This window comes from Daldinia childiae, assembly GCF_008694065.1.
Source record: "Daldinia childiae strain JS-1345 chromosome Unknown Scaffold1, whole genome shotgun sequence".
NCBI lineage: Eukaryota > Fungi > Ascomycota > Sordariomycetes > Xylariales > Hypoxylaceae > Daldinia > Daldinia childiae.
In genome coordinates this window covers 2,226,868-2,248,541 of record NW_022984642.1, presented here as the reverse complement: position 1 = coordinate 2,248,541, position 21,674 = coordinate 2,226,868, and the positions used below count along the sequence as shown (strand labels likewise).

Below are 21,674 nucleotides of genomic sequence, written 5' to 3'. Positions count from 1 at the left end.
GGCAAAAGGGGTGGACCTGAGGGGACTGAGTATCCACTTGGCACTTGGCACTTGAGATACGTTGCGTCCCGGATTCTTGCCTTTTAGGTCATTCCCTTTGTTCTTGCTTGCTAATCAACCCAAACTAATAAAATGACCACATTAATATAAAGTGAGACTCATATAAGGTATCAGTCTTCCCTGCGGCGTAATATTTCTTAAAGAGGACTTTTTCCGGATGTATACGTAAAGTCAGGATTTGCGTCCTTCGTCCAGGTCTGGCTGTTCTCCGACGGCTGCGGATGCGCTAATAAAACACGGGTCTGGCTGGGTACGTACGCGATAGTGTAAATCTAGATGCTTTTCGCTAGACCCTTTCGGTCCGCATGAACATTGATAGGGACGGGATGTGAATGAGGGAAGTGTTCGGTACGCGGAAGGGTATACGCGGAAAGGGAAAAGGGAAAATTGACGAATGAATAGATGAATATAGGAATAGTAAAAGTTGAAGGGATATGTTATGTTCCCTTTAGACGATATGAAGAGAGAGGCACAACCGTGAATTCGGGCTTAGCAATACATCTTAGCTTCCCACTTACATGTAGGTCAGATTTAAGAAGTACCTCCCATAGACCCCGTAGACATGTATCGTATGTACCTGGCGCCACCGTTATTTCCGTTACCTATATAGAGATTTTATTGCACATTCGGTAATCAGGTATTACAATTGTCCGTCTTTACATTTATTTACCCAGTTATACATTTATACTACGGAACTTATAAATTACAAATCTCACGTTGCCTTATTCTTTTCACTTTTCTTGTTCTGTAGAACCCTAAAATTACGAAGTACAAAATGCTGTCCATGAAAAAATATGAGAAACTCTACAGTAACGCTGGCTGACTGCTGATGATGTCTTCTGTTAAGGAATGCGTGGATCCACAGCCTGTCTCGAAAAGTAATGGCGCAGTCTTGGCATTTTCTTCCAAAAACAACACCATATAATATATGTAAAGAAAAGCACAAAAGAGGACAATAAAAAATAGAAAAAAATACCTATTGACTTTTTAGATTTTCTTGTTATTATAGGTATTTTTTATAATTTTATTGCTTTAAAAATGGTGGAATTATAAGTATATTTATATGGTATATTAAAACGTTATTAAAAATATGTTTTTAAAGCTATATTTCTAGTGCATTATTATCTTAATAAGAAAATTAAAATGATAAAAAAGTATAATAGCCTTTTGCAAATAAAACGATATATATTATAACTTTATTACTATTTATTTTGCTTGTATAACTGGTGGTTCTTTAAGAAGGGTTAAATGCCAAGACTGCGCCATTACTTTTCGAGACAGACTGATCCATCGATACTATCGATATGATACTACCTTGAAGTTTCAAATGATGTCCCTGTTTATTACGTCATAAGAGAAAACGGCCTAGAATTGTATGGATTGGTCAGCCTCTAAATGCTATCGGACATTATTGACGATATTAGCACCGTGAACGTACCATAACCTTGAGCTACTCCTATACATATAATCAATGCGGTACATTACGTTTTTAACTCAAGCTCTGTTTTACCATGTAGACACAAAACGTCTACTGTACGTGGTGATGTCTAGAGCTGCATAGAGCTGCATAGAAGCCCGGTAAAGTTATGCTTTTGAAAACCTAGCTACCCACTACTGTAGGTATGCAACGGAAATGGGAGCCGTGTCAAAGTTAAAAGGGATATTTGCTATATGCTTGTTTTACAAGTTTCGTACTACAATTATATACACACCTGAACTGCATCCTAAATAAGGATATTCGAATATCGAAGTAGGTAATCATGAAAAACTATTATTCCTTTGGAGTCAAGTCTAGAGACCTAATCCTTATGATCAGATAGACCAGTTGTGTATATCCGTACTGCGGCTCAGCACGGAATAAAGCTATCCCTATTGCTGCTATATATGGGTGGGAAGACATGGCCACCCATAGTCATCTTAAATCAGACGAGCCCAAGCGTTTGCCTTGTGTATTCCTCTTCAGTTAGAGCATTCTCGTCCTGTTGGATCAGGAGACGCTTCAGTTTCCGCTTCCTTTCCTTATACTGCTGATCGTCCTCGAGTCGCTGTTCAGTAATTGACGGAGTTACTTGGTTCCCATCCTCGTCAAACAAATACTCCGGAAGTTCATCTGCATCTCGCTTCAGTGTCGCGATACCTTCGTTCTGGTACCCATCTCCCATGTGCCACACAAACGACCTAAAGTGTACCTTCTCCATATGCTCTTCGAATTCTGTTTGGGTTGCGAAATGTATAGGGGTATCCCTTGCTACGCACTTGCCCCACTGGCAGACCAACGGGTCTTCATCCCCATGAATGAGAAAAACATGCCTGCGTAGTGTTTTCATGTTTTGCAGCTCTGCCGGGCAAGGGCGCTCCGAGGGCCGTTTCCACTCGCACAAGAATGGCATGTATTCAACATTGGACCGTAGGTACCATTCTCTAGCCGAAGGTATAGGATCGCGTGGCGGCCTTCCGCGCCGTTTCTGTTCTTTAGAGGGGTCTTTCCTGAGTGCATTGGATTGAGCATCCCCTGTGTCGTCTTCTTTTCTATCCGCATTGGAGTTTCCAGGCTTCTTCCAACCCTTTGGCCTTCCCCTCTTCTTCGGTTGGAGATTAGTTCCTTCTATTCCATGCTGTGCGGGAGCTAAAGGTAGAACGATAGAGATATTTTCCCTTGCGGCTGTAGGATCTCGTCTTGGCTGTGGTTCCTGATTTAACCCTGTAGGCTGTCTTTGCCTAGTATAGGATGGCGAGGATGGTACTGATGACCTGATATGCACAGCTAGTTGAGATCTGGCTTGCAATGGTGATGCCGAGATAACTGTAGAAGGCTCCTGAACTTTTTGTTGTCTGGCCGAATTTTGCTGATTTGAGTAAAGTGACAATGGCGCTTTAAGGCTAGTGTTCTGGCTGGGTTGCAATATATCAGAAAGAACGGGAGGTATCGTGATATCTTCTCCAAGCTCATCATTGAGGTTATTGGAGACGGATGCCAATGCCTGAAAGCCCCTAGTCGCGCTGCTCTCAGCCATAATTTCTTTTATCACCATGCCATTAAACAATTCAATACTGTCTCACTAAGTTAGAGCTATAAGAACAAATACAAATATTGTTGTTGAAATTTGAATGTACTTATTATTTGAACTTGGATAATTACCTACTCGTTCTCTTGTTTTTTTTTTTTGAGAATATACCTTAAGGTTAAGTAAGGTTGGCAAGCTTTCCTGTAGAGACAATGGTTTCATTCAATCGCGTTGTTGAGTCGATCGAATTACATGGGAGTCGAGCAAAAACGGTTACGCGACAAACCAAAGGTACCAAGTTCCCTTTGTACGGGTTGTTTCCGTTACGAGACGTAGTAGAGACGTTTAAATTTGTTTTTAAGCGTTAAACCATTAAAACGGACCCTAACTTAACGGTAACAATTTATTAGTGGTCATAGCTCCCTGACAGAAAGGTGCTTTCCCATTACTACGCTCTCCGCGCTCTCCAGTTACTGATGCTGCACGTCATCGTCTTTCACAGTCGGAGGCGTGCATATTTCAACTTGCTATTCGACAGTTGGGCTATTGCGACATCTTGTCAAATTTGTCATCAGTACACTAACTTTCTGATGCGGAAGTATAATTATTAATCATTATCGCGGCATATGTCTTTCTAGAATATTTGCGGAGTTGATAAAGGTAAGATAGATCACAGGTATTTATTTATAAGTGAGTCTCAAGATCCGTCCAAGATTAAACCATTTCTATTCCAAACAATATCCAAATAATATCCAGCTAGTCTTAGTAGCTTAGTAACATCCTCAAGAATATTTACATCCTTTTTATAACCTAATTCTAGTTATATAAAATGTCTTCCAAGTTGTTTGCTGTCGTCGCTGGTGCTGGCCCAGGCACGGGTGAGTACTTCATCTAACAGGATAACCCGCAGATTCATTAATAACCATCTTCTCTAGGAAGAGCTTGTGCTATCCGTTTCTCCAAGGCCTACCCCGTGGTGCTTCTGACTCGTACACCCGAGTCGTACCAGGAGACCGTGGCCGAGATTAACAAGGCTGGTGGCAAAGCGATCGGTATCAGTGCCGATACTTCGGATGTCAAGTCAGTGGACTCAGCCTTCGAGAAGATTGCAAAGGAGTTACCAGGTTTTAAGCTTGCTGCGGCTGTTTATAATGTCGGTGCTGGATTCCAGAGGAAGCCATTCCTTGAACTGAGCGTTGAAGACTTCGATGTTGCTGTCGGTGGTAATGCGTATGTATAAATATTTCAGAAGCTCGTTGATCCCAAACTGACTGGCCGGATAGTCGCGGCCTCTTCAACTTTGCTCAGAAGACTCTTCCACTACTCTTAGACGCAGTAACAGAGTCAGAGCATCCACCTACCCTACTCATCACAGGTGCTACGGCTTCTATCAGGGGTTCATATCTGTTCTCAACAATGGCTGCTAGCATGTTTGCTCGGCGAGCTCTTGGACAGTCTCTGGCACGCGAATTTGGACCTAAGGGAGTACATGTAGCCCATGCTATTGTCGACGGAGTTATCGATATACCTCGAACGAGTCACTATAACCCTAACGATGGCGCCGAAGATGGCAAGATCAGGGCGGATGCGGTAAGTACCTGTTTCGAAATCCCTCACTCTCTTTCAGTGCTGACTCAAGAACAGATCGCTGAGAGTTACTGGAACTTACACACCCAGCACCGTTCCGCGTTCACACAGGAGATAGACATACGACCCTATGTTGAGAAGTTCTAAGCTCTTTTCCCTAATCATAATTGAAGTGAGAGATTAAGGTCGTATTTACTTCTGAGACAGCTGGGACTTCCAAACACGAGCAGGCACATCTGCAAATATATATATATATATATATATAAATGGCTTGAATTCATTGAAATCAGCTTTATAGGTGTTAAAACAAGCTTGGTGAACACAGACAAACTGCTTGGTGCATTCTGAATTATCTTTCCCCGTCAACTTGAGTGCTCAATAGGTGCAATATGGTAGTAAATCGAAGGGTATTACCTCGTCGTACTAACTACCTTGCCATTGAGGGACAAGGGCTAAAAAGAATCGAGATGTTATGTGCTTCCCATTTGAATCAATCTGATTGATATGGTCTACGTAAACCTCAAGTCAGAAGACTAAACCTTTCAATTTAATAATAGGTTCCCACTGTCCCACACAGTTCAAAGATCAGTAGTAGCTCGACCTACGCTGAGTTTCTGTAGTCCAGAATGCGATAGGTGATGCTGAGCTGCTGGCATGCCGTTTGTTTCGACGAGCCATTTGCATTGAGCGCCCATCTTTCAGGATGAGACGCTGATTTACTTGGAGATTTCACTCCATTACTCCACTAAGATGGGACTAGGTATCAGGCGCCTGCAGTTATAGGGGTACTATCGCCGGTATCTGGAGGTTGAGTAGAGCCGGCTGAGTATCCCGCGGCCGCCGCTATCCGGTCTGCTTCCTTCTTGTCTCGGATTGCCTGCGTTTCTTGTCTTAGCCTTTCTAGATTCCAGGCAATATCCTCCCCATCTTCTTCTTCTTCGGATTCGTCTTCTTCTGTGAATCTCCAGTTACCACTCTCGAACAGAGCACGGCCAGTTGATTCCTTGGCTTGGCGGGCCTGTTCCTCGGCCGCCTTCTTGTCTAACCGATCCTTCTTCCATTTCGCGAAGCTTTCTGGAGTGACAGGCGTGAGCGTCCCGGTAAGTTTGTGTCTCTCTGACTCTAAGAAATCCTCGAGGGTTAGAGTCTTGAGCGGAGATTTATCCATAAGAGCCTTCTCGGCTGCACGTTGTTCTTTCGTCTTAAGCACAAAACTAAATTGGTTATGTTAGACACTCTGCTACGCCAACCTAATATATAAGAAACATACCCTGGTGGAAGAGCGTGCTTATACTTGCATTTGTCGCCTCCGTTTGGACATGTCCAGAACCAACCGTATTTTCCGTCTTCAATTGCTTCAATGAAGAATTTACAGACTTTGTCGGTGGTAGTGACTTGATTGCCTTTCTTGGAAAGGACGACTTTTCGCAACTTCTCCTCGTCCCAGTCTTCAGATGTCTCCTGTTTCTTCTTCTCTTCCTCTTCTCCCCGACCGTCGGTGTAGAGATTCTTCTTCTCAGTTTTTCGTTCGACTGAGAGATCATGTGCGAATTTGCACTTCTTTCCCTTCTCGCAGTTGCCTTTCTTGAAAAATATACAGACAACAGTCTTGGGATCGACGCCGAATGGAACTTTCTGGATCTGTGCTGGTTTGTTGAGTAATAGGTCGGCCTCTCGCTTAGCATCTTCGGCGGCCTTCTTCTCGCGGGCTCGAGCATCCTTTTCGGCTTGCCTCTTTTTCTCTTCTGCGCTACCTCCGGCTTTGGCTGTCGCTTGGATCTGCTTGATATGCTTTTGCGCAACAGCACCCTTCTTATTTTTCATACCGAAGGTCTTGTCCTCGGCAACCTTGGCAGCCGAAGGCTTTTTGCCCTTGGGCTCATCCTTCTTCTTTGGAGGCATCTTGAGACAGAGTAGTATAAGTAATTGGGGGTCCTGTACGAAAAGAGGGATATTCAGCTCGTTGAAGCGTTGAAGCGGGAGATTGGGCGAAGTTTGCGCCTATCTAGGCTATATACAAAGAATTCTAACGTTTTGGCGCAAAGTTTCTACATAGAAACAATAGGTTAGGTAGGCAATTTAGGTACTTTAATGATCACGAACACTAAAGAATGAAAGATGGTGGGCTGTATGTAAACTAGCGGGGGTACCTACATACGTAGTTTTTAGGATAATGTCACGTGAGAAAAAATGTGGCATATTATCTAGGTTTAAGTACATAATAATGCATAGTTAACTATATCATAAGTATAGGTATGTTCTTAACGTATTATTGGAATAGCCACAATGCTATTGCCCCACATTCAGTACCTCATGTACCTTCACAGGTACAATCAACCTTGGAGGTACATATGGTAGGTACCTCATTACGACGTTGGTGAAAGCTCCAGCTGGCCTCAACTTATCCATATTCAATGTGGACATGTAAAGACACTCATCCACCACTTCAACACTCTTTTACATTCTTCTCGGCTCGCCTGTGAAACTAGCAGCGAAAAAGCTTGTTAGAGGTGCACACAGTAAGTTTTCCTACTCTTCTAATGCTATTGATGGCACATTATTGATATTCTATCCCAGATTCTCTCAATAAAGAAACAATAGACAATCCAATCCTTCTTACCTCACCATGATTTCCGACGACGATCTGTACTCCCTGGCCATATTCCTTGGCTCAACGGCCATGGTCCTTATTGTACTATACCATTTCTTCGAGGTCAATTCGCAAGAGGACAGCACCCTGAGCGAGAAAGCCGCGAAATCAATACTAGCACAGCAGCCGACAGCAGTGGGAAAGCAACCATGAGTGACAAAGTGAAGGAGACGAATATTCTAAACTTGTGGTCCCAGGCGCTATATAAAACACAAAACATCATCAGGGTGATTGTTCATCCATATAATTTAGATGTTCAGGGATGTGACCAAAACCATGGGTTACTAAGAGCTATTCTACGAAGGGATATTCTTTGATCAAATAATTTGATCGGTCTCGATCCGGATATCTGCTAGAGGGGATTGCAGTACTACTAGTGTACACTACTTAAGAGGGTGATCTTATATGTTCCAGAATGAGCTGGACAGCCTCTGTTTTCCTAGGGACTTATTGGCTTGTAGAAAAGACTCAAATTAAAGGGTTACTAGACTACGATTCGATTACACGTCATTTGTCCCTTAAGCGCCGTATTCAAATCCCAGATACAATGAATTTGATATCCCGTCTTTTGCAGTGACAATAGCTAAGACAGAGCCCCTAAGATATGGCAGATATGTACGCCTATGATAAAGAAGCCTTACATCGCGCTATGGTTAAAACTAACTAATAGCGAAATAATTAAGAAGAGGTGGTTTAGCTAATTATTTCCTAAGTCACGATAGATTACCTAGCTGAAATTGCCTCTAAGGTACCTGAATGATAATATGCGCTATATATGTATATGTATTTAACGTACCTACCTAGGTACATATGAATAATAGATAAAATCCGTACCTAGGTACTTTAAGTATTCAAGTACCTAAACATAGAAGGCAACCATGTCCGACATAAGAAATCATGCGCTAACCCTAACTTAGTAGCAGACGCCACGTATAGTGGGGACCGTAGACGGCTCAGTGGATGATTGGGATGATTGAGCGACTCATTGTTTTCCACCCAACGTCGCGCTCCCTCCCTGATTTCCTCTTAACTGCGCCTCTTTCCAAGCAACCTCTACTTTCTTCCACTTCATCAACAACGCCGATTTAACAATACATCTTCCCTCCTTCATAAATCCGCTAAGAAGAGAAGACTACAGAGTTGCTTCACCTTCAAATTTTACTTTCTTCTTTTCGGTTGCATCCAACTTCGTCAGCCGTAAACGCCTTGTCGCCGCCTGCCAGCTTGCGAGACAATATTTTTCTACCTTCATCTCTTCTACTCACGAATTATTTCCCGCCATTTTATCCCTCTTGCAACGCGCACACGGCTACTATTCATCTCAGCCACCGCCAAATCATCAAGCATTCATCATCGCTGTTCATTAACAGCATTTCTTTCGTAAGCCGTTGCGCTCGCATCGCCATATCCGTTAGGCCAATTTTACCTATAGCCTGACCTTTCGACGCGAATATCCCCCGCGTCGTTTTCCTGATCACATATAACCACCTCATAATCAGTCTTAATCAACCATAATCAATATGTCTGGAAAGCTCGATCAGTCTCTTGACGAAATCGTCTCTACCCAGCGCCGCGTTGTCGGTAAAGGTCGCCAAAACCCCCGCCGATCTACAAGACGACCCGCTACAACTGCTCCTGTTGGTGGCGTTCAAAAGACTTCGAGGCAGCCTCGTGCTGCAGCGGCTAAGCAAATTCCTGCTAAAGCAACCAGCAGTGGAGAGAGTAAGGTGGTTGTCAGCAACCTAGTAAGTCATTATACATAGTCCGGCTTCAAATTCAGACGTAGCTAACTTTGTTTTAGCCCAAAGATGTGAACGAAGGCCAAATTAAGGTATGTTTCCTAGGGCTGTCGCCCGCGGAATTTCGTCGACATCTTCCTTGAAACGCACGCTCGTGTCTTAATCGATCGAAATGATTATCCTCTTACCCAGAGATGGTGTAATTTGACCAGTACGAAGCTGTCGGAATGCCTAGTCTCCTCCGTCGACCACATATGTACATTGTGCTACTATAGTGTCGGGAGTTGAGCTGTCCTTGTCGCGCACCAATATTGTTTGACCTCCGGTAGGCTTGGCAACCCTCCATGCAGGTAGCAATGCGCAGACGTAATGGACTATAGCATATCATGACAAGCTGGCTGTCTCGGCAAACGAGACCATGATTCTAGCGAGACCACATCCTTTTATAGGATAATTACAACCCAACGAGCATTGCAGTGAGCATCAGCGTTCCAGCAAAAAATAGGCGACGGACTTTACTGTCGATCTCGATTTAAGTATTATGACTGTTTATCCTATATTAGGCTATGCGGGGCGAGCCTTTCTAGTTCTTAGACGCGATAATATCGTATGGAACATGAAGGTTGACTGCCTGGAGGCAGTCTGGTGGTTTAGTGGGAGATCACGTCCTCTTTTCGAGAGTGCATTCAACTTCTGGGACTGGGGGTAGTGGTGACGGATGGCTGATCTTGCAGAGTTGTTTACTCACTGTTGGGCTGGATGCTGATTACTAACGCTCACTGCGTGCTCGTTGATGTTGACTTACCTTTGGATGCTTAATCTGGGTGTTTCTCTGTCGGCTAGGATCTCACGATTATCGATATTGCCTTACCGCCTTGCGCAAACCTCGAATGGGTTTTTTGAGACTAACCTTCGTGCCCTCCATAGGAGTATTTTGCGACCTCAGTTGGACCTATCAAGCGAGTGGAGCTTTCGTACGGCCCGAATAGTGTAAGCCGTGGCATCGCTACGGTCACCTTTGCCAAACCCGATGGCGCCAGCAAGGCCTTCAACGCTCTGAACGGCCTTCTTGTTGACAACCGACCGATCAAGGTTAGTTTGTTATGTTTCATTATCCTTGACAATATGCTTATATTTTACAGATCGAGATTGTCGTTAGCGCTGCCAAGGCCGCAGAGATAGCACCTCCCGCGAAGACTTTGACCGAGCGCATCACTCAGCCTAAGGCTCAGCCCAAGTCAGCAGCAAATGACAAGAAGGAAGCCGCTTCAAAGGCCGCAGGTGCCGGTGCTCGTGGTCGTAAGCGCCGTGGACCCCGCAACAGCCGTCCAGCCAAGAAGACAGCTGAGGAGCTCGATTCTGAGATGGCGGATTACTTCGAAGCTAGCAATCAGAATGAGAACACCAACGGCGCTGCACCTGCTGCCACCAGTGGTGACGCCCCAATGGAGGATGAAATTCTAGTACGTATAGTTGCAATTCTACTTCGCATATCCACTAACCAGCGTATAGTGAGTGAATGGTTTAGACCTGGATTAACTTTTACTCGGAATGGTGCCATTCCGCATCAACATCTCCTTCCATCGCTTGTACTGTAGCTTGACTTGATTTCTTTTTTTTTTGCCTTTGACGTTTAGCAGTGGTAACGGGAAATGGGCTTGCGTTTATGAGGTCCGCGGGGCTCAGTCACCAATGAAAATGCACGATAGGGTTCAGGTAGTAATTTGAGAAGAGGATACACGATTCTGCTACCGAGTTTCGAGTCTTCGTAATGTGTACGATATAGAAGACAAGCAAGTTCTTATTTCGGTGAATAGGCAGTAATATTGCTATGACCAGTCTATTTTACTTCTCATAGGCAATATGGTAAATACATGCATAATCGACTCTTGTAAAATTTTGTATTAAGCTTCCTTTCGAGATGTCTAAGACCACAATATTTCGACTGCATGTGAGAGCGGGGAGAAAGCGGAGGTACATCTGGATGTAAGATCTCACGTGCTCTGCGGTCCTGTGTCTAAGCTTCTTGAGCTTGGCATATTCAACGTCAGGTCTCTTCATACAGCCAGGGGCATGGAGCGGTGAGACGAAAGCACGGCACGAACAAGATTTTTAAGGAAAAACATTTATTTCGTCAATAAGCCTCTAACATAATACTAATCTAAGGCCTGAGATATTCCTTTTCTATCTAGAAAAAGGTTTAAAGATGCAGTCATCTCCTTGCGCAGATCATACCCGTCCGGTCTGTGTTTTCGTAAAACATGCAAGCTCTATTTAAGGGACATACTTCTTAAACCTATACGGCTGTTAGTTCTACACTTTGTGACCCAATCATTACTTTGACTTACTTGCTGACGACTCTCTCGATACCATCGCAGCCCATCTTAAGAACATCCATTCTGGGGCCGTATGAGAAGCGGACGACTGTGATGGGATATTAGTACCTTGAGTACATAATCAAACTAAAAGCATGATACAGCACGGTAGGCTATACATGCAAAGGAGTATGACTTACAGTGGTGGCAAGGGCTGTCGAACAAATCTCGGCGGCGAGAAGGATTCAAGTCAAAGAAAATACCCGGAACAACAATGACCTTCTCCTCTAGACAGGCCTGGAAGAAATTCAACCCGTCTGAGATAGGGCCCGGAAGACCCTCAAGGTTGAGCCAGAGGTAGAAGGTGCTATCCGGTACATACTTGATCACGAAGCCCATATCTCGTAGGCGCTTAACCACGTAGTCTCGCTTCTCCTACACGACTGTGTCAGCTTGAATTAAAATACAAATGGGTATATCAGGGACTACAAACTCTAAAGTGGTGCTGAAGAGCCTCCATCTCCTTGCGAACGAGGGACGGCTCAAGCATAGGAATAGCGGCCTCTTGGAAAGGAGCATTGGCTCCACCGTCAAGGTACGAACCGCAAGACCCAATGCTAGAGACACGATATTAGCGCAATTCTCAAGTTATAATATATCTTCTTCGAAGACTCACGCCTTAATGAACTCCTTGGGTCCAAGAATCCAAGCAATACGCCATCCAGGGAGACGGAATCGCTTAGTGAGTCCATCGATAATGAGAACATCGTCCTCATCTACATCCTCGATATTTTCAGCGGCTGAGATCGTGGTACCATCGCAGTTGCTAGTGTAGTTGTAGCCCGAGTAGAACTCGTCGCTAACAAGAGTCGCGCGTCCGCGGCAAATATCCTGAATCTCAGCCAACTCGGGATTGGCCACTACTCTGCCCGTAGGATTCCGGGGGTTCGAGGTTATGATAACTGAGGTACCTCTCGCGATCTCTCTCGCAATCACATCAGGATGGATATGGTAGCCATCTTCTTCGGAGAGAGGTGTCGGTATGGCGGCAAACTATGTATTGTTAACGGTACTAGACGTTATAGTTCATGAGAACTACCTTACGTTCTTGAAGAGCGACAACATCTCGTTGTATGCCGTGTAATCGGGAATGAAGAAGCCGACATAGGCATTGTTCAGCACAGCAGCGATACGGATCAGACCGGCTCTTCCACCAGGAACAATGGCGACATTTTCCCACGAATACTGACTATCCTTGCCTTGACGGTGCATCTCGTTGTACATTCTAGCAACGGCGGCACGCAGAGGTTTGATACCGGCGGTGGGACCATACTCTCTAAGAGCAACAGAGACGTCTATGGTAGTAGGGCGCTCAAAGCATCCCTCGATGTCATCCTCGACTTCGGGAGCACCTTGACCAAGGTTGGCCCACTTGTCGGGCTCGTCAAGGAAGCCATACTCGGCGGCTCGCTCAGTACACCATACGACACCTGTGGAGGCACGTGAGGCGTCCAATCCTGCATGGGGAAGATGACCCGGGTTTGCAGCACGGAACTGACGATGGATCTTGGAACTCGTTTCTGCCAAGGCGCCTTGTTAGCGATTTATTATATATCAACCAAGACATACAGGGACGATAGCATAAAGACCACGTTTGCCAAGCGCCAAGACCGCCACAAGTCTATATTAGACCCGACACATAGACAGCAACGTGCTATCCTTGGCGGTATTACAGCATGAACGCAAATATCCGGGGAGCTAGTGTAGAGGGTTTAAAATTTAAACATCATACCGTTGGCACTTGGGTCGCCGATACTGAATCTTCGTCGGGGAACACCAGTGTTCCTGTTCCTATTATTTGTTTAGTAGTGTTATATTTATAAATAACATTACGGCAAGGCTTGGGAAGATATTTGCAAATCGTTATAACGTAAATGATGTATAGCGAAGGGTCAGCTACGAAGAGTCGAGGTGTGAGCTTACATGGAGAACTTGCGACTGCCGAAAGACATGTTCGCGAGTTGGTTGGTGAGCCTGACGATGCGATGTCAGTAAAATTAAGAAAGTAACGAGTTGGAGTATAAGATGGAATTTACTTGACTAGATGCTGTCAATTAACCAAGAGGGATAGGATTCCTTTTAAAAGGACGTCAGTTGTCAGAATACGCCGCAGGATAAGTACAGCTTAGGTATAACTTAAGAAAGAGTGGGAAAAGGGGAGATGATATCGCGATAGTTGTCGGTGTGCCCTTTGGGTTCTAAAGAGAAAGTGGGGTGCGACAAAAGAGGAACGTCGTGCTTTGGGGGGTGTTGCTTGGGTGGATTCCAAGGTTGTGTGGATCGTTTTAAAAAAAAAAAAAAGTACACGCAGAAATCGAAGCTCCAATTTGAAGAAATAGGGAAAGTAGGCAAGTCATGGGATGGGGATGCGGGTCGGTGATCAATCAAGTCTGACATCAAATCTGTCCAATGCGAGAACTTACCTTATGTTGTTTCTAATCGTAGAGAAGAAAAACAAGTTAATCAGGCAAGACCAAATCTGATATTGGGTAAGGTACTGTACGGTAAGTATGTACGTACTGTTGTTAGGAGAAGGAAGAAGGTGTTCAAATCATTAATTTTTCTGGAAGGTGTACCTCGTAAGGTAAGTCAAAGTAGGTACGGTACAGTTGTAGAAGTAGATAAAATCTGATGATGGCGTCTACAGCTGCCCCGTATCTCTTACTATCGCTTACGTACCTAACCTAACCAGGTATCCAAACCAATTCTATGTTAGGTATTTTTTAGTGGATGTCAATACTACAGAACATTCGTCAATCCCAATTCGAAAATAAGACCTGTAGGAGGCATCCCATCGATGTCGTAGAATGGGGACGCTGATCGATCTATGCATGCTACCCGACAATATGCATAATAAGTTGCGGTAGGATTTCTAGTTACATTGCCTTCGTTTTTCTATCGCGTATACGGCATGTAGCACTTACATGTTGGTATATACAATGTGAATGGATACGCTTGATATTCGTCCTTTGGTGTAATTCGACAATTTGAAACCTCATGATGGAAGAAACCGGAATTCAAATTAAGGCACGACAATCCATCCCTACCCGCTACACTCACTACCCTACCTCCTATATATTATCTTACCTATCCGGCCGCAGGAAATGGGCGTCCGCGAGTGAAACAGTATTATATTCCGTATTCATACGACCCGCAATGTCTTGAAGCTCCGTTCCAATGTCTTGCCTTCCCGAATTGTTTATTTGTTCAATTTGCGGTTGAGTAAAAGTAGGATCGTTGGTATCTAGGACAGAGTTGTATACTTATTTAGACCGGGAATTACGTGTCGGGTAATATTTGAAGCAAGATGCATGACTTACGTATAGTTTAGGTACTTTAGGTCCTTGATTGGCTTATAGTTACGCAAACTGTAGACCAAGTGAGGTTTTCTTTAGGGAGATATTCAATGGTGAGGGGCACGAAAGACCCCTCATCGGGGATCCCGTCTTTGTATACCGGGCTTAGTCAAGTAAATGCTAGTTTACATAATACAAACCTCACGCCCCACATAATGATGTCTTAGCGCCACTTCTTCACAAACTGCAGGCATTGGTCACTGATAAAAAAAAGGACAAACGCGTTAGAAAGTCAATTAACGCGTCTCAAATTCTTGGCGGCATATATCCGCATTTTGATTTTGATAGGTACCTAGCTTCAAGTTGACACTTACGAATAATGTCCTTATAACCTTCAAGTCCGTTAACACAAATTTACTATTACTCGACGAACGTACATATTGATAATCGTAAATATGGCCCTCATAGTCGACAAGCATCGTCCTCGGTCTCTCGAGTCTTTAACGTACCACCCCGACTTATCAGAGAGGCTTCGTTCCTTGGTACGTAGTCCTAATTTTGTGTGGTTCTTCTTCACGTCTAACCCAGCAATCTCTATCACACAGGCTCAAAGCGGCGACTTCCCTCACCTCCTCGTATATGGGCCCTCCGGTGCGGGTAAAAAGACCCGCATTGTTGCGACTCTAAAGGAGCTCTATGGCCCTGGCGTCGAAAAGATCAAGATCGACGCCCGTGTCTTCCAGACTACCAGCAACCGCAAATTAGAATTCAATATCGTCGCCTCCGTTTACCACCTCGAGATTACCCCGTCAGATGTCGGAAACTATGACCGAGTTGTCGTCCAAGACTTGCTAAAAGAGGTAGCTCAAACTCAACAAGTCGATCAGTCAGCCAAGCAGAAGTTTAAGGTCGTTGTCATAAATGAGGCCGACCACTTGACCCGAGATGCCCAGGCGGCTTTGAGAAGGACGATGGAGAAATACAGTCCAAATTTACGACTAATATTGCTCGCCAACAGCACAGCTAATATCATTGCGCCCATTCGAAGTCGAACGCTCCTCGTGCGTGTCGCAGCCCCAACGGTCGATGAGATTGCGAATGTCCTAGCGGAATCGGCCAAGAAAGAGGGATGGCCTGTTGTAGCAGGGCTACATAAGCGGATTGCCAAAGAGAGCGGACGTAATCTTAGAAGAGCGCTGCTAATGTACGAGGCCGTACATGCTCAAAAGTATGTATCTCGTCCTACTTACGTCACGACCCAGCTGACCGATCATAGCGAGAAAGTTGAAGATGATACGCCCATTCCGCCGCCGGATTGGGAGGCGTTAATAGCACAGATAGCCAAAGAGATTATGGAGGAGCACTCACCAGCCCGTATCTTGCAAGTCCGATCAAAGCTTTACGATCTGCTCACACATTGCATACCCCCTACGACGATACTCAAGACGTTGACTTTCAAGCTCATTCCTATGATCGACGATGACTTGAAGTATGAAGTCATTAAGTGGTCTGCCTTCTACGAGCATAGGATAAAGACGGGAGCCAAGGTGATCTTCCACCTAGAAGCTTTTGTTGCTAAGTTCATGCGGATAATCGAGATGTATTTAATGAGTATGGATATGTGATTTAGTCTCACTGCTTCATAGGAGATGGCATGCTTAGTCTGCTCGGAGCTTATGGAGTAACGGATAGCTTTATAACTATGGTATTTTGCGATGATGAGATAGACTTTGATCTACACTGAAATATAATAGGCCTACCGGATTAGACGTCCGAAGACCGCGGTTGGAAGAATATGAAGCCGATTCAATATCCATTTTGTTAGCCGATAGTTCGGGAAACGTCTTTGAGCGTCGTCTTGCGTCGTCTTTCCGAAAGGCCGAGTTGGTCCCGGCCCGCATGAGGATGTCATTGCTTTGATGGTAAGATCCGGCAATGGTCATGTTTATAAAAAGAGCCGAATGCAAGCGACTTAAATACCAAGCGGACGGAACGGCCGTCGGACGTGAGGCTCTGAGGTCGCATAAATACAACCGTAGACCATACGAGTTGCATAGTTATACCTCGGTTAGGGACATGTCAATAGATCTTATCGCAACACACCTATCTCGGAAGAACGCGAATGGCATGATATAGCTTCCAAGGCTAGGAAGGCTTCTCCACGGTCATAGTGTAAGTGAGAACATCCCGGTGAAGATAGTAGCTAGTTCGCCTTTCACGATAATGGTTATATCGCCAAGCCATATCTCGCATGGCTAACTGGGGAAGAAAGAGTACTAGCTAGCTTTCCCCACACTCTCGCCAACAAAAAAATCGAACTCTAGACAAGGGCCGAGGGAAGCTTGGCAAAAGGTGACGCCATTGCGATATATGTATGTATGAAGTAGACCACCAAGGTTAAAGGTAGCTTTTTTTTGGTTTAGGTAGGATCCGGATCGAGAACTCAAGAGATATCTTTATCTTCCAAGACAAAAGAATGGTTCATTGCCACATCCTATTGAAGGGTAAATGATACTCAATGACATGTATATATGTATTTATGTATGTAAGCAGCGGAATTTGAATCCTTCTGAATGGGCACGAGGGCAACGGAGCTGCGGAGGTATTCCCAGTGACGAAGATTAGCGTACGCTTGGCTGCAAGGGCTTGATTTAGTCTGAAAGGTGAACGCGGGGTTGAGGGGTAAGGGGACGAGAGATGAGGGACGAAGTAATTTGGAGTTCTTGTCGGTCCCTTGTTATTGGGATTTGGTGTGTAAGGTGAGCAAAGTCTTGACTAATAGGATTACAGAAGTTATTGCCATGGTATACTCAAGACAGTATCACGACACCGAAGCTTGTACATTCTATACTTGTCGAATGTGACCCATACTATTCCATAATCCTTGGTTACATTAAGTGACATGTTCGTTCCCTACATACATATATATCCATGCGCTAGCAATAATAGCCACGCGGTCCCAAAAAGAGAGCTCTGAAATCTCTCTCGTCTAGGTGCCAATAAAGTACAATAGCTGTCCCCGTTGGACCGGGACAAATATTGAGCTTCTCACCTGCAGAAACCCCCGTCTAGATCCGGCCAACCTTGCAGGAGGGGGGATCAGCCCTGCCGACGTACTGATAATATCGTCCGGGACGTTGTTGCGACGCAGTTGCCCTTCACCTTTAAATATTGCCCCATAGTCCCGGTAAAGGTCCATAAATCCCATAAATCCCATAAATCCCACGGTGCGGTCTCGCTATGAAAGATATGGGTTACGATAGGTTACACGGTCCATCCGACTTCGCTACCTACCTATAATGATGCTTGTTTACAACTTGTACGTACGCCTAGCTCGGGAAACTATTAAATACCTACCAGGTAGGTAATCTACCAAATCCCCAACATTGTTCAACATCATATCCCGGTCCAAAGGGAACTGCGGCCTAGAGCTTCAGCTAGTCCATCCTACCCATTGTACATATTGCTACGTAGTAGGGTATCTAGGCAGTTAAGGAGGGTGTGAGATCAATACCAGCCTGCGTGCGTCGAGAGTCAGGTGAATGCATTTTCTCATGTTCCAAGCCAACAAGCAAAGATCTGAGACGCTTTGGCGCTCTGGGCATCGCAATTAAGTGTTGGCGTTGGAAGGTTCCATCAAATAGTCTAGAATGGAGAAAAGACGGGGGGATTGAAGGTACGGTACATACATAGGCATTGAGGCAAGATGCTGTCAACGGTCGAGCGGAAGAGAAAATAGACCCACATGGTTCCTTTATGGTCCTTAGCAGACCCCGGTCCGGGTCGGCGAATCCCCAACGAAGTCCAGTCAAGTGCATCTGGTATCGGATTAGCAAGGCTTGTCTTGACTAGTAAAAGTCACGTTTTAGAGGCGTCTTTAGAGGCTTTTAGAAAGCTAAGAGGCTAAGAAGCTAAGAGGCTAAGAAGCTAAGAAGCTAAGAAGCTAATAAGCTAAGAAGCTAAGATATTAACGAACGTTGTCTACATGACAAAACCACGGAAGTAGCTATTTGTACTTTTTGTGCTACCTGCTGTACCTGGAACTGCATATGTGGGCGCACTATACCTCAATACGCTTTGCTTGCTACGTCCCGCGCCTGCTCATTTCAATCTTCTCCTAATAAATTTCCCGTAATACAAAAAGTGCCTCGCCCTCGTCACCTATACATAGATCTACCCGTTCATGAATTGTCCTTCGTCCTTTCTTCCTCACTTTCTTAACCTTGTACGAAGCACGAAGCTGTAGTGGCTCAACTATTTCTATATAACCTTGAAACAATATCCTGTTTCTATCCTGTTTCTAAATATCTAGACATTAGTCTTTATTACTCTCTCAACAGTCCTTTTTTTTTTTCGTAATTTAGTACCCCGCAGTGTCTACAACTAAACCATCACTGTCACCAACACGCCGTCATCACCCCGCCATTATCATGGGTGAGCAATCCAAGTCACCGGTGGTCGCCGAGGCCCATCTGGTTGACACCTATCGTGAGCTTTCCCCAGCCGTATTTGTGACACCCCAGGCCGCAATGCTAACTTGAGCTTGAATAGACCCTCCGGCAAAGATGCTTGAAAGTGAGATAGACCTTATTTATGTTATAGGACTATGTTCAACGCGCAAATCATGAATGAAGCTAACTTGGTTACTAGAGCATCCTAGTAAACCTCATCTCGACAGTAAGGCCAAACTATAAACTACACGAGAAATAAAACTAGGCCTCTTTTCTAATGCGCATATAGGTCTCGAGCATTACCAACAGTTGTACAAAGAATCCATCACCGAGCCCGAGAAGTTCTTCGGCAGGACAGCTAGGGAGTTATTAACATGGCAGCGAGATTTCGAGACTGTTCGTACCGGCTCCCTAGTCGGCGGAGATGTTGCCTGGTTCGTCGAAGGCCAGCTCAATGCTTCTTACAACCTCGTCGACCGACACGCATTCAAGGACCCCAACAGGGTCGCGCTTATCTACGAGGCTGACGAACCGAACGAAGGCCGGAACGTAACTTACAGCGAGCTCCTTCGTGAAGTTAGCAGAGTCGCACATGTCCTGAAGAAGATGGGTGTCAGAAAAGGCGATACAGTCGCTATCTACTTACCAATGATTCCGGAAGCCGTAATTGCCTTCCTTGCAGTCACACGTATCGGCGCTATCCACTCCGTCGTGTTTGCTGGTTTCTCGGCCGACTCCCTACGTGACCGTGTCATCGACGCCCAATCCAAAGTGGTGATTACCACAGACGAAGGAAAACGAGGTGGCAAGCTGATCGGTACCAAGAAGATCGTCGATGATGCGCTCAAGCAATGCCCCGATGTAGCTGGCGTTCTGGTCTACAAGCGCACCGGCGCTGAAATTCCCTGGACTCCGGGTCGCGATCTGTGGTGGCACGAGGAGGTTGAGAAATGGCCGTCATACATTGCCCCTGAAGTCATGAACGCCGAGGATCCCCTCTTCCTACTATACACATCGGGTTCGACCGGCAAACCAAAGGGTGTTATGCACACTACTGCCGGATATCTGCTCGGTGCCGCGCTGACTGGCAAATATGTATTTGACATCCACGACGGAGATCGGTATTTCTGCGGTGGAGATGTCGGCTGGATTACCGGCCACACATACGTCGTCTATGCACCTCTTCTCCTCGGCATATCCACAGTCGTTTTTGAGGGCACTCCGGCCTACCCCAACTTTTCGAGATACTGGGACATTATCGAGAAGCACGAAGTCACCCAATTCTATGTAGCACCGACTGCATTGAGACTATTGAAGCGTGCTGGTGACGATTACGTCAAGGCCCATATGCCGAAGTTGAGAGTACTGGGGTCGGTGGGCGAGCCTATCGCGGCTGAAGTTTGGAAGTGGTACTTCGAAGTCGTAGGCAAAGAGGAAGCACAGATTGTCGATGTAAGTTGAAACCTCTCGTTTTTGAAGGAATATGTTCTAACAGGACAGACCTACTGGCAAACTGAGACTGGCTCGAATGTCATAACTCCTCTGGCAGGAGTAACACCCACGAAACCGGGCAGTGCTTCTCTGCCCTTCTTCGGTATAGAACCTGCCATTATCGACCCGATATCTGGCGAGGAGATACACGGGAACGATGTTGAAGGTGTTCTGGCCTTCAAGCAACCTTGGCCCAGCATGGCCCGCACTGTCTGGGGTGCGCACAAGAGATATATGGATACGTATCTGAATGTCTATAAGGGCTACTATGTAAGTATACGGGTTCTGACTGTGCTTTTCAAATTACTAACCGAATGAAGTTCACTGGTGATGGAGCTGGTCGTGACCACGAGGGTTTCTACTGGATCCGAGGACGAGTAGACGATGTGGTCAACGTTAGTGGACACCGTCTGTCGACAGCAGAAATCGAGGCTGCCCTAATAGAGCACCATTCCGTAGCTGAGGCTGCCGTTGTTGGTGTTGCCGACGAACTTACTGGGCAAGCGGTCAACGCATTTGTGGCGATCAAGAACGGCAACGAGGCATCGGATGCGTTAAGAAAAGAATTCATCCTGCAGGTACGAAAGAGTATCGGTCCGTTTGCCGCACCTAAAGCAGTCTTCATCGTGCCCGATTTGCCGAAGACCCGAAGTGGCAAAATTATGCGCCGTATCCTGAGAAAGATTCTGGCTGGTGAGGAAGACCAGCTTGGTGATGTAACAACGGTAAGTACCTTCTCATCCCCTCTAGAATGCCTACTCATTGTGTAATAGCTTTCCGACCCCTCAATAGTTGAGAAGATCATCACCATCGTACACGAGGCAAAGAGAAAGTGAAGCTTATAAAAGCTTTTGCTTCCTTTTTTCGAATTCTGATACCATTATGTCTTAGATATGCGGGGGATTTGGAACGTATAAGATCCGACTAGTGACACTGTTGTTTTAGCGGTTGAGTTTGTGCTCCCGGTGTCGTGGCGCTGATACGACCATAAGTTGGATGGTTCGACGTTCCAGTTTCAAC

General features: G+C 45.4%; 7 protein-coding genes across 8 annotated transcripts; 4 read left to right on the top strand and 3 right to left on the bottom strand.

The window, feature by feature from the left end:
- Positions 1–1,982: 1,982 nt before the first annotated feature.
- GL218_00592 (putative c2h2 finger domain-containing protein) lies at positions 1,983–3,092 on the bottom strand (the record flags this gene model as incomplete). The annotated part of the gene is made up of 1 exon (XM_033577019.1): positions 1,983–3,092. The coding sequence occupies one exon, from the start codon at positions 3,090–3,092 to the stop codon at positions 1,983–1,985; it is 1,110 nt and encodes a 369-aa protein (XP_033441781.1).
- Positions 3,093–3,894: 802 nt separating this feature from the next.
- Positions 3,895–4,799, top strand: GL218_00591 (Enoyl-[acyl-carrier-protein] reductase [NADPH] FabL; the record flags this gene model as incomplete). Its single annotated transcript, XM_033577018.1, has 4 exons — positions 3,895–3,943; positions 4,001–4,295; positions 4,349–4,655; positions 4,710–4,799. The coding sequence occupies 4 exons, from the start codon at positions 3,895–3,897 to the stop codon at positions 4,797–4,799; spliced, it is 741 nt and encodes a 246-aa protein (XP_033441784.1).
- A 616-nt stretch (positions 4,800–5,415) lies between these two features.
- Positions 5,416–6,554, bottom strand: GL218_00590 (Translation machinery-associated protein 46; the record flags this gene model as incomplete). Its single annotated transcript, XM_033577017.1, has 2 exons — positions 5,416–5,866; positions 5,923–6,554. The coding sequence occupies 2 exons, from the start codon at positions 6,552–6,554 to the stop codon at positions 5,416–5,418; spliced, it is 1,083 nt and encodes a 360-aa protein (XP_033441783.1).
- Positions 6,555–8,822: 2,268 nt separating this feature from the next.
- Positions 8,823–10,639, top strand: GL218_00589 (mRNA export protein mlo3; the record flags this gene model as incomplete). 2 transcript variants are annotated; one of them, XM_033577015.1, is made up of 4 exons in its annotated part: positions 8,823–9,047; positions 9,104–9,133; positions 9,969–10,133; positions 10,184–10,639. In XM_033577015.1, 4 exons carry the CDS (start codon positions 8,823–8,825, stop codon positions 10,637–10,639), a joined length of 876 nt encoding a protein of 291 aa, XP_033442251.1. The 2 variants fall into 2 exon arrangements, with proteins under 2 accessions (XP_033442251.1, XP_033442252.1); XM_033577016.1 differs by having other exon boundaries at positions 10,184–10,556.
- Positions 10,640–11,315: 676 nt separating this feature from the next.
- Positions 11,316–13,368, bottom strand: GL218_00588 (Aspartate aminotransferase; the record flags this gene model as incomplete). The annotated part of the gene is made up of 8 exons (XM_033577014.1): positions 11,316–11,337; positions 11,390–11,465; positions 11,557–11,791; positions 11,850–11,973; positions 12,033–12,409; positions 12,461–12,936; positions 13,149–13,207; positions 13,340–13,368. 8 exons carry the CDS (start codon positions 13,366–13,368, stop codon positions 11,316–11,318), a joined length of 1,398 nt encoding a protein of 465 aa, XP_033442253.1.
- Positions 13,369–15,167: 1,799 nt separating this feature from the next.
- Positions 15,168–16,337, top strand: GL218_00587 (Replication factor C subunit 5; the record flags this gene model as incomplete). Its single annotated transcript, XM_033577013.1, has 1 exon — positions 15,168–16,337. One exon carries the CDS (start codon positions 15,168–15,170, stop codon positions 16,335–16,337), a length of 1,170 nt encoding a protein of 389 aa, XP_033442249.1.
- A 2,805-nt stretch (positions 16,338–19,142) lies between these two features.
- Positions 19,143–21,490, top strand: GL218_00586 (Acetyl-coenzyme A synthetase; the record flags this gene model as incomplete). Its single annotated transcript, XM_033577012.1, has 7 exons — positions 19,143–19,200; positions 19,264–19,287; positions 19,363–19,389; positions 19,453–20,615; positions 20,664–20,924; positions 20,975–21,379; positions 21,428–21,490. 7 exons carry the CDS (start codon positions 19,143–19,145, stop codon positions 21,488–21,490), a joined length of 2,001 nt encoding a protein of 666 aa, XP_033442250.1.
- Between the last annotated feature and the right edge of the window lie 184 nt (positions 21,491–21,674).